This window comes from Varanus komodoensis, unplaced genomic scaffold (assembly GCF_004798865.1).
Source record: "Varanus komodoensis strain SLA01 unplaced genomic scaffold, ASM479886v1 scaffold4, whole genome shotgun sequence".
Lineage (NCBI taxonomy): Eukaryota > Metazoa > Chordata > Lepidosauria > Squamata > Varanidae > Varanus > Varanus komodoensis.
In genome coordinates, this window is record NW_025335941.1 from 31444039 (window position 1) to 31455649 (window position 11611).

At 41.2% G+C, this 11611-nt stretch overlaps 2 protein-coding genes across 4 annotated transcripts in view; both read right to left on the reverse strand.

The window, feature by feature from the left end:
* Nucleotides 1-11611, reverse strand: part of CD200 (CD200 molecule) — a 45036-nt gene that overhangs the window by 30216 nt on the left and 3209 nt on the right. For 2 of the 3 annotated variants that reach the window (XM_044441998.1, XM_044441996.1), the window contains exons 1-2: nucleotides 2283-2402; nucleotides 1568-1630 (exon numbers count right to left, since the gene is read on the reverse strand). In XM_044441998.1, coding sequence (XP_044297933.1) covers nucleotides 1568-1630; nucleotides 2283-2297 — 78 coding nt within the window. In that variant the 5' untranslated portion in view covers nucleotides 2298-2402. Of the gene's footprint in view, nucleotides 1-1567; nucleotides 1631-2282; nucleotides 2403-11611 lie in introns of those variants that run through there. The other variant, XM_044441997.1, reaches the window with a different exon arrangement.
* LOC123029151 (OX-2 membrane glycoprotein-like) overlaps nucleotides 8933-11611 on the reverse strand; it is a 23272-nt gene continuing 20593 nt past the window's right edge. The window contains exon 6 of the mRNA XM_044441769.1: nucleotides 8933-9019. Coding sequence (XP_044297704.1) covers nucleotides 8933-9019 — 87 coding nt within the window. The remainder of the gene's footprint in view (nucleotides 9020-11611) is intronic.

The window sequence follows — 11611 nt, forward strand, 5'->3', positions numbered from 1 at the left end:
CTTCAGTTCATGACCAAATTGGGTCGTGAACAAAAACTTTATGAAAAATTTAATTCAGGACGCGAACTCCGCATTGGGTGGTGACCATGATCGCGGCTGTCTCCCCACCCCCCTGAGTGGGAGATGGCCACGATCATGCTGGGGGCAGGGGGGAGATGGCCAAGATGGCGCCCGTCTTTCCTGCAGGAACGCAACCATGATCTTGGCCATCTCTCCCCCCAGCATGATCACACCTGTCTCCCCCCCAGTGCGCCCGCATTCACGCTTGTCTCTCCCCCCCAGAGCACCCATGTTCGCGCCCATCTCTCTCCCCCCCAGAGTGCCCCGTTCACACCTGTCTCTCCCTCCCGCAGCGCGCCCCATTCACGCCCGTCTCTCCTTCTCCCAGCCCGCCCGCAATCATGCTGTCTCCCCCCCAGCAGGATGACGGGCGCATGCAGGGATGACGGGCGCAATCGGGCTTGTGCTGGGGGGGGGGGGAGACGGCTGAGATCTTTGTTGTTCTTTGTCACTTTGCTTCACATTTTTCTGCTTAAAAAATCAGTTACAGAACAGATTAACCTTATTTACAATGAACCTTATGGGGAAATTTAACTTGGGTCATGACCAGAGTCCTGGAACGGATTAAGTTCATGAGCTAAGGTACCACTGTATTTCTTATTCTGCCTTTGATTTTCCGCAGTGTGGCTGTCTTCTCCGGGAAGTTTTGCCTTCTCATGATGTGCCCAAGTATGACAGCCTCAGCTTTGTCATTTTAGATATAATAAGTAGAATTAAATCATTTTTTCAGGAAGTTGTTTGTTATTTTTATTAAATGATTTCATTTCATTTTTACCCAGTCTTCCTTCATGAAAATGACAGTCAAGGCAGCAAACAATCTCCAATACACAAAAATTTGATCAAAGCAATACTTAAACAAATATGTTAAACAGCTCCACAGTTGAAAGCAGTATAACTGTGTTATTATTTCAGATGACGTTATGCTTTCATTCATATTGTCCACCTTTTCAGTACCTATTAAATAATGGAAAGTGATTTCTAGACCACAGTTATTAATACAGTGCATATCTGGGCGAGGAATTTCTGCCATCTCCTGCTGGTGACTCTGGCTACTGGTTATAGTAGCCTGAGCAATGGGTCAATAGCTTTTAAAAGCATAAGCAACCATGTTGCAGCTCTTTGAAGTTAAAACCACATTGACATTACTCAGCACAGGAAGCTGTATGGGAATAAACCCTTGTCATGCAGATCCACCAATATAAATTACCAGTTCACTGTCTTTTACCTTGTACATTCTATTAAAAGTTTTTTCTCTCTTCCTATTTCTGTCCTGCAGTAAGTATGTTCGACCATATCCAATCAGCATCAAAAGGGCTTAGAAATGCTCTCAGGCTGTAATCCAGTGAATCTTTAATTATGATTGAATGCCACTGAATACAGTGGGATTTATTTCTGAGTCAGAAGCTATTTTAATACAAGAGCCCTCCAAGCCTTCTTCCTGCTCTATATCTTCAGGCCAGATGGCTACCCCGTGCCTTTATAGCATTACATAGTGCATAGATCTTACCTTACGATGCATGCTACTGTGGGGCAGGAAGCAGAACATATCAGCGTTCAGCTGCTGGCTGAGCTAAACAGTGAAAGAGGGAAAAGCCACAGGTTGGACAAGCTGACTTTCTGAAAGCCCCTCCCACTGGAGGGGAATTAGTGCTTGGCTCCATACAGAAGCAGGAAGCCTACCCTTTTGTAAACTCTGGGAAGTCTGCTATAAAACATTTTGCATGCCGAGCTTTAGGGGTTTTATATGCATGCTGTTGGGGTTAAATAAAGATTACAGAGCTCTAACAAAAGTGTATGTGGAATTTGGGATCCATTGAGGCTCATGATCATGTTTGCAGCGTCTGTGGAACTGCAGACTCTGCAATCCATATCAGAGAGGAACTAGAGCTGCCTGCTAAGAAAGGAACGGGTGGAATATAGAATATATCTTCAGATTATTAGGAGCCCTAAATTACATTGCATCTGAACATGGATTTTTTTTCCAAATTAAAAAGTAAGTACTTTATTGTTTCAGTTTTCTAATGTTACGTTATTTATATTAGTTTGATTTTGAACAAAACCTGACATACTCCAGAAGAAAATGTAACCTTTGTTCTGTGGAGCTTGGCTCCTCAAAATTCTTAACATTGTAAATCCAAGAAAATAAGGGTGAATAGTTCCATTTATGGATGATACGTCTTCCAGATTTTGTGGATTCTCCCTCCCTCCACCCTGCAACTCACCTCATTCAGCAGCATTCCCCAATCCTCTGTGTGGCTTTTCCAGGCTTCAGGAGAGGTTCTCAAAGGGGCAAGGAAATGTACTGCCCCCACTTGCTAAAAGTACTGCCCCTTTCACCAGCCCTTTGGCACATGTCTAAGTCTGGATCCCCCCAATGGACAGAAAAAAGTTCTGGGAGAACTTGCACACATTACTGAACTGGGCTAGCTAGCAGCACAGAATACCCGCTTATCGCTTATTGAACCTAGCCCACCCTTGCGCACGGCACACCTACTTGCTAACTACTTGATCTGAAAGGTACAGGGTATACCCCGACCCTCTCAGAGTCATGTAAGCATGACCATGCGAAACAAAATAAAACAGGAACAAGGTGGGGATGGCTATGCACAAGAAGCACGAGCGCAAGGTCAGGCAGGGAAGATAACATGTCTAAGAGGCCTGCAAGACCCGGATACCAGCGACGATTAGGAGCGGTCAGCAGAAACGGTGGCAAGAGACGTGCCGAAGACATACATCAGTACTTTTCCAGAGATAAAGAAATGCTATAAAAAGGCTTGTAATACCATACATAGGCACCGCACTTTACTAAAGTGTTGGTCCCTGCGCAGGTAAAATAAAGGAGCTTCTCCTCCTCTCCACTCTGGTCTTGTGGTCTGTTTGCCAAGGACTGACGAGGCGTCCTTTGGGATATAACATTTACATTGTACCCACTCTGTTATTTATTTTTTACCTATTTGCAATGTTTATATGCTACTCCACTTCTAAATCGATTCCTGAGTGGTGAATGATAAAATGTAAAGAAGTATTGAATGTCCTATTACAATGCTTCTTTTTAAAAACAGTGCTAATGAAAGAATGAATGGTCTATCTAGGAAAGCATTTTGAAATAAAGATGTTTTCAGGAGGCGCTAGCAATAATGCAGGGTTGGTTCCTACCTGACCAGCCTAGTCTGTGTATTCCATAAAAAGGGAATGACCACACTGAAGGCTCTTCACCAGCTAGATTCCAGTCAGGTCTTAGGTCCATGTGTGCCATCTGTTAACTTCGGTGACCAGGCAGGTTGGTAAGGGAGAAGGCACTCTCACAAGCATCCTGGTCGCAAGTTGTTTGGAGCTTTATATTCTAGTACCAATACCTTAAACCTGGTCTGGCAGAGAAGAGGCAGCAAATATGATTCCCTCAGTAAATGAGTAGTGCTCCTGAAAACAAGCAAAGTTGCTGTATTCTGCACAAGCTCCAACTTCTGGACCAGCCCTAAGGGCAGCTCCACATACTGTGCAGTAATTCATACTAGTTAGTGCCTGTACTATTGTGGCCAAGCTATTCCTATCCAAGAGAGGCTGTAGCAGGAGAACCAGATGCAGCTGGTAAAACATGCTCCATGGCCCCCTGGTCTTCCAATGACAGTGATGGAGTAACCCCAGACTACAAATCGGATCAAAGGGAGTGTGACCCCATCCAGAATAGGCAATCAGCCTATCCCACTGAATTAGGAGATACCCATGGAACTTCCATCTTGTCAATATTCAGCCTTGGCTTGTTAGCTGTCATCTAAACAATCACTGAGCCTAGGCTTACATAGTATCACCTGATTCAGATGTCACAGATAGAGAGAGCTGTGTATCCTCAGCATAGTAAACCCCCTTATGACCACTCCCAGGAGCTTCATATAGATGTTGAATAGCACTGGGGAGAAGATGGTACCCTGTGGCACCCCATAGCTCAATTGCCAAGGGGCCAAAGCATGGGCACTCTGTGTTACTCCCTGAAATCAGTCCTGCAGATAAGACTGTAATGATTGTTGCATTCTCCTTGTCCCTCTTCTAGGAAGATTGACTTGGTCCCACAACCATGTAAGACTCAGAGTGAAATTGGTCTAGATGATCAGTATCCTCCAAGAGTGCTGGCAGTTATTTTGCCATGACCCTTTCAAGTACCTCCCTAAAATGGGGGCATTTGTGAGTGGCCGGTAGTTATCAAATAGCAGGGAGTCCAGAGTGGATTTCTGCAGAATTGGTCCCATTGTTGCCCTCCCACCCACCCAGACAGCAGGAAATACCCTTTATGCAAATATGCATTACCATTCTTTGGAGTCACATAATGCAACTACCTTGGCTAGCTTTTATTAACAAGGATTGCGAGGGTACATGTTTGGTTGAATTGCTCCAAGCAGCTTGTCCCCCTTGCCAGGCAGCAGCAGCAGCAACTGAAACTGATCCCACAAAACTGGGCAGGTGGTGGTGTCAGACACCTCAGCTGGAGCTGCGCTAGCAACATCCAGGTTGCTATGGAGGTATATGAGAGCCTGAGGATGGTGGTAGAAGGGGAACACTGTATAAATATGTGTCACCCATTCTGCTTCGGTGTCCTCCAGACCTCTTCCTCCTCTCATATCTTTCTGCCCCAGTCAAAGGTATCTCTATGGTTCCCTGGGTCAGTTTTCTAGGCACATCATTACTACACTAAAACTTCCCACACACTCTCAGTACCCACTCAGAACTCAAGCATATTGTGGGGGGGGGGGAGCAAAAACCCAGGAATTTATTTATAAATAATCATGCATTCATTTTTTCATGTTCAAGCTTCAGTCACCTTCAAAGTACTCTCCATTTGATGCAATACACATTATCAAGATTTTTTTTCCCACTGCTCAAAACAGACTTTGAACTCATCACTTTTGATACATTTTAAGTGCTTCTGCCATTTTTTGTTTCACCTCTTCCACTTTTGTTTCACCATTTCCCTTTGAGGACTTTTATGATCCAGGGAAACAAACAAACAAACAAAGTTGCACAGGGCAAGATCAGGTCAATAGGAGGATGTGTTTTTGGTCAAAAACCTGCTGAACAGTCAGCTGAACAAAATTTCACCACCACACATTGTTCATGTAAATCAGCCATCACAAAATAGGCAAATGCATGGAAAGAGTCTCCAAAAAAAACCTCATTGAAGCTGAACACAGCCTCTCACAACAACCCAGCTGGGTACACCAACACAGATGAATTCCTAGAACACTCACCTGGTGAAGGAAACCTATACTACAAGGGGCCCACCTCCCAGAAGATAATTCCTGATTTTTGTGGTGGGGAGGTCCCCCTTGGAATCTCATCTACTCCATTCATGTAACCAATCACATATGATTAACCAGGCACAATCACAGATTATAGTCCATATGGCTCTGTGGTATACTTTGAAACTGAGAGCAATGAACCAATACAGGAGATGGTTTTAAGTGTGGCTGGGAAAAGAACCTTCACTGGAGTCCTGGTATGTGCCTACAGTCTGGTATGTTTAGGGGCAGTGAGGGTGCCAAAGAAGGATCTCACTGTCTCTATCCAGTCTTCTATCCAAGGACAATTTCAGTAGTTTTTAATACTTTCAGCCATGGCATCCTTCTGGGACAATTGTCTGAGCTGGGAGTAGGGATTATGGGATTTCAGTGGTTTCATTCCTACTTGGAGAGTCAGTTCTAGAAGGAAGTACTTGGGGTGGGGGCAAAGATTGACCCCTTAGAATTTCCAGTGTGGGGCTCCTTGGGGGTCAGTCCTGGCTGCCATGCCATTTAACATCTACATGAAACCACTGAATGGTCATCCAGGATTTGGGAGTGCACTGCCATTAGTATGTGAGGAGCGCTTTCCTTCAGCTTTGGCTAATCCATCAGCTGCGTCCCTACCTGGAGGATGATTGCCTAGCGACAGTGACACATGCATTGGTTACTCCCTGGTTGGATTTCTGTAACGCGCTCTATGTGGGGCTGCCCCTGAAGACAGTCTGGATACTTCAGATGGTGGAAAACAGAACAGCCAGGTTGCTGACGGGGACTGGGCTTTATTCTCACATAACCCCAGTCCTCTACCAGCTTCACTGGCTTCCCATCAAAGTCCAGGCTCAATTCAAGGTGCTGGTTATTACCTATAAAGCCCTTAACAACTTGGGACCTGGATACCTGAAGGAACGCCTTCTTCCATATTTGCCCTCCTGCCCCTTGAGATTGGCAGCAGAGGCTTTCCTCCGGGAACGCTCCGTGAAAGATATTAGGAGGCAAAGTACCTGGAGGAGGGCTTTCTGTGCGGTGGCACCCCATCTATGGAATGTGCTCCCCAGAGAGGTCCGCCTGGTGCAGTTGTTATCTGTTTTTTGGTGCCAGGTTAAGACCTTTTTATTCCAGTGGTATTTTAATAAGTTTTAATATTGTCTTTGCTATGTTTTTAATTGCAGCCAGTGTGGGTCGGGAATTTTATTTATGTTATTTATGTTGTTTATGTTATGTTTTGCATTGTGAGCCGTTCTGAGGCTTTTTTTGCAAATAGGATGGCATATTCATATTTTTAAATAAATAAATAAATAAATAACATGTTGATGAGTTGCAGATCTATTTTAACTTTTCATCTTCAAGAAGTGAAGCTGGGGGTGTGCTGAACCAGTGTCTGGCTATAACAATGGACTGCATAAGGACTAGCAAACCGAAATATAATCCAGACAAAACATGTGGCTGGCGAGAGGTTCCTTTGACCCAGTAAAGGCTGCCCAATCTGTTCTTGAAGGGGTCCATTGCACTCAACATCTGAGACCTTCATTCACAGGCTGCCTCCAAGTAGCTCCCTAATTATGGAATTATTTCTTCTTGGAGGTCTGCTTGGCACCAAGTTTACTGTATTTTAAGTGTCAGATTAAGACTACCATCATGGCTGAGGCTTTATCAACTCTAAACAGCACATGTGGCTGAGGTTTTGTTTTCTGTTTTAAGTTCCCTTAGCTGTGTTGACTGGTTTTAGCTGTTAAAATGCAGTTTAATTTTTTGCGTAATGTTAGAATTTTTAATTTTCGTTTATAATGTATTATTATGATTTTTCATTTTTCTTAACTGTCATTCACTGCCCAGAGAGCTTTAGCTATTGGGTGCCATTGAAGTAAAATAAATATTTACTTTGAGTATCTCAAAAAATAACTTGCTGACACTTCTTAAGGCCTCAAGAGACACGGTTGCTAAAAGAGACTTGTAAATTACTAACTTTCCTATCACCTGACTTTTCCTAAACCTCCACCCCAGCAAAATACACTCACAAACAGGTACAGCTTTTGGACACAAGCATGTTTCACTCCCAAAGTTCCTTTCATACTTCTGGCTACTTGGATCATTTATCTGGGTTTTAATGCCTGCTTTTATAACCTTTGTTGGCAAGATCTTTGGGCTGCCTCTTGGCATAAGAGAGCTACTTGCTCCCTATCTGGAATGTCTTCAGCCATGTATGGTTTTCCCACACTGAAAGAAAAGATTAATATTCAGGTCTTGGCTATTCACTTTCTCCTTAACTTTCTCCTGGTCCTTCTATAATATGTCACACCAACCAGATCGTCTCCTGTTCTTGCCCACCTGTCAACTGTCATTTCCGAACTGTTCTTTGCTACCTAGCTAGAATTTCCAGCCAATCAAAATTGAATTTACCCAACCCAGTCCCACCCCCAGGTTCAAAACAGTTTTCTCTCCCAATTCAGATTGCTATCATTTGAATTACTATTCAGTTACTTCACAGTCTTTTGACAGTAACAACCCAAGAAAGTTTATACAGATGTCTTATATATTGTCAGTATTTACAAAGCAATAATTGTTTATTACATTTCTTCACAGTTCGGAGATAAATTCCAGGGGGGAATTTCAGCAGGAATTTACTGTTCCTACAGCCTCACTCAAGCAGAGAGCCCACATTTAAACTAAACCTGTTCCCAAACCCAGTCAGTTAACAGCTAGGACAAACCCAGGTGGACCCCAGACCCTGAGCCAAAAGGAGCCTGAGACGAGACTTAGAGTCAAAAACAGTTTTATTCTAGTGCACTTTAGGATAAATGGATACAGAGGGGGAATTAAGCTTTCCCCAGATCAGAGTCTCATCAGGAGTACAGAAAACATACATTATATACCCCATGTCATAAGCATGATGTCCGGACACAAAGTGTATACATTCACATACCGTTGATAGTTTCTTTTTGTCAGTTTACAGAAGAACCCTTTATTCGTCCAAGGACTTCCCTTCCCATGTGTCTGCTAATAATCTCCCAACCATTCACACCCACCTCAAGTTTCTGCACCTACTGTAATCCCTAATGTATTTTGCAACTTTTATTGAGACTTAAACCAGTCTCAGGAGCCATGGGTTTCCCCATGTCCCTCCTATCGAAATTCTGCTGACTTGTGACAGCTGTTCATACAGAGTTCATTACTCCTTTGTCACCTGCTCTCTCCTGGACGGGAAATGTTAACATGGCTGCATTTCTTTAGCTATGTGGCCTTCCATGGGCTCACCTACTTTAGGGACTTTTGGGGCGCTGTTATTTGTACCATGTACTTGGGACTGATTGTCATTTTGCCATGATCAAACTTTATTCTCAAGAATAAAATACAGGTCCCCCCCCCCGCTCTAATTCTTGCCATGATTAATTGTATGAAGGTCACCAAGACCAGATCTCTTGAGTCATTGAATTTTCTTACTGAAGAATTATCAGGGACAGGTCAAAAAATCTATTTCCAATGCAATGAGGAGAGTGGAAGAAGTCATTTAAGTTTAGTGCCATAGAGAAAATTGAGTGTAATTAATGACCACGCCTTTTATATTTTTTACAGCACAGGTATATTTCTGAGCTTGTGATTTTTTACATTGGATCTCCAAAGAGAAAGCTGTAACCAGTCTTGCTTAATGTTCCTTTGCCAGTATCATAAATATGTAAAAAATATTCCTTCTAAGGAAAGAAAATAAGATGAAAGATTAATTTTGCATGGTAACTTGCTAAATATTTGGCAAAAGGAATGCATAAATCAAATGATTAACTTTAGCAGGTTGTCCAGAACTTTAGTAGCCTTGAAGTTAAACGCGTGAGCTTCCTTCTCAATCTTCCCCAAACTACAGCTCAGTGGTTTTGGCTTTCAAAATTTCCTTCCAGTGTAAATCAAGAAAATAGCTGAAGACTTGTTCGCAAGATCATACCGGAAGGAGGATATTCTGATCGAGAAGGCAAAAGAATACATTCGAAAGGGAGACTTACCAAAACTACCAGAAAGTATCAAAAATTATTGAATCAAGAAGTAACAACTATGGAAATAACAGAAGCAATTATGCGACAAAAGAACGATAACACCACTGGTCCAGATGGGCTACCAGCTGAATTTTATAAATCCTTTGAGGGAGTTTTTGCTATATTTTTAAAAGATATATGTAATGTAGCACTGTTAAATGCTAAAATACCAAATGCTTGGACAGAGGCAAATATCACATTAATACCGAAAGCAGATATGGACTTAACACAGATTCAAAATTATAGACCTATATCATTACTAAATGTGGATTATAAAATGTTTGCCTCTATACTGGCAGAAATGTTGAAGAAGTTTTTAATATACTTTATTCACCCAGACCAAAATGGTTTCCTGCCTAAAAGACAAATGAAGAACAATCTGAGGACTATCTTGGATATCCTAGAATACTATGAGACACACAAGGAAAAATCAATGGCTCTGCTGTTTTTGGATGCCCAGAAAGCCTTTGATAATGTTAATTGGCAATTCATGCAGCAACAGATGGCTCAAATGGAGTTTGGGAGAAAATTCATGAATGCGATATCAAGTATCTATCAAAGACAATTGGCCAGGATTTTAATTAATGGAGAATTTACAAGGGCTATAGAGATACAAAAGGGTACAAGGCAAGGATGCCCATTGTCACCCCTATTGTTCATTCTGACTTTAGAGGTTTTGAATAGAATTGTTAGGGATGACGAGAACATTAAGGGTACTAAAATTAGAGACGAAAATTATAAATTGCAATCATTTGCAGATGATTTGGTCTTCATAACAGAGGAACCTTTTGTAACAATCCCTAAACTTGTACAACGGATTGAAGAATATGGTGAGGTTATGGGGATGAAAATAAATACAGAAAAAACTTTTAGTTAAAAATCTTATGCAAGATCAGAAAAAAAGACTCCAAGAACAAGTGGATTTGCAGATTGTTAAAAAGGTTAAATACTTGGGAATCAATCTTACAGCTAAATGCACAACTTTGAAAGAAGACAATTATGATAAATTATTGAAGGGTATTAAAGGTGACCTGGAAAAATGGGCCAATTTACACTTGCCTTTGATGGGAAGAACAGCACTTGTTAAAGTGAATATACTATCAAAACTTTTGTTTTTGTTCCAAATGATTCCTGTAAAAATTGATAATAAATTTTTTGAGGATTTAAATCTTCAAATTTCGAGATTTATTTGGAGAAAAAAGAAATCAAGGATTAAATTAAAAATGCTTCAAGAAACCAAAAAGAACGGGGTTTTTGGTCTTCCTGATTGGATGTTGTATTATCAAGCGTCTATTTTAACTTGGCTAAAAGAATGGATAACTTTGCGAAATAAGAGAATTTTGTATCTTGAAGGTCATGATTTGCAAATGGGTTGGCAGGCTTATATGTGGTACGAGAAGGTTAAGTCTCATGGGACTTTGTAAAGCCACTTTATTAGAAGATCATTAATGTCAGTGTGGGAAAAGTTAAAGTCAAAATTGTATAATAAATTACCAAGATGGCTTTCACCAATGGAAGCCTTTGTGTATCCAAATGTATTGAACTTTGAAAGGATCATAAGATATGATGATATTTTGGACAAGGATGGAGGTCTGAAACTAGATCAAGAAATACAAGAACAGGGACTCAACATCTCTTGGTGGTATAAGGTGCAGATGCAATCAAGATATGCTAAAGATTGTAAAATATGGGGTTTTTATAAAGACCCAAAAGCCTTTGATCAAGTGATGCTAAAAACAGATGAGAAGATGCTCAAAAGAATTTATGAGTTCTTACTTGACAGGAAGATGGAAGGGGAACAGGTTAAGGAAACTATGATAACATGGGCACAAAATTTTGGATATAATATTGAATTAGAAAAGTGGCAAAAGCTATGGGAAAGAAACATTAAGGTAACTTTAGCAGCTTCATATAAAGAAAATTTATATAAAAGGTTTTATAGATGGTATTTGTCTCCAAGTCAATTAGCTAAGATGTTTCCAAATATGTCAAACGGATGTTGGAAGTGTAAACATGATGTGGGTACTTTTTACCATATGTGGTGGACCTGTGAATGTGTGAAAAAGTATTGGATTAAAATACATAAATGGCTTGAGGAAATGCTACAAAAACCCTTAGCTTTTAAACCTGAAATTTTCTTGTTAGGCATTATACTGGAAAATATTAGCAAACAAGAAATGTATTTGATCCTACATTTAATCACAGCGGTGAAGATTGTGCTTGCTCAATACTGGAAGAGTGAGGAATTACCCACTGAGG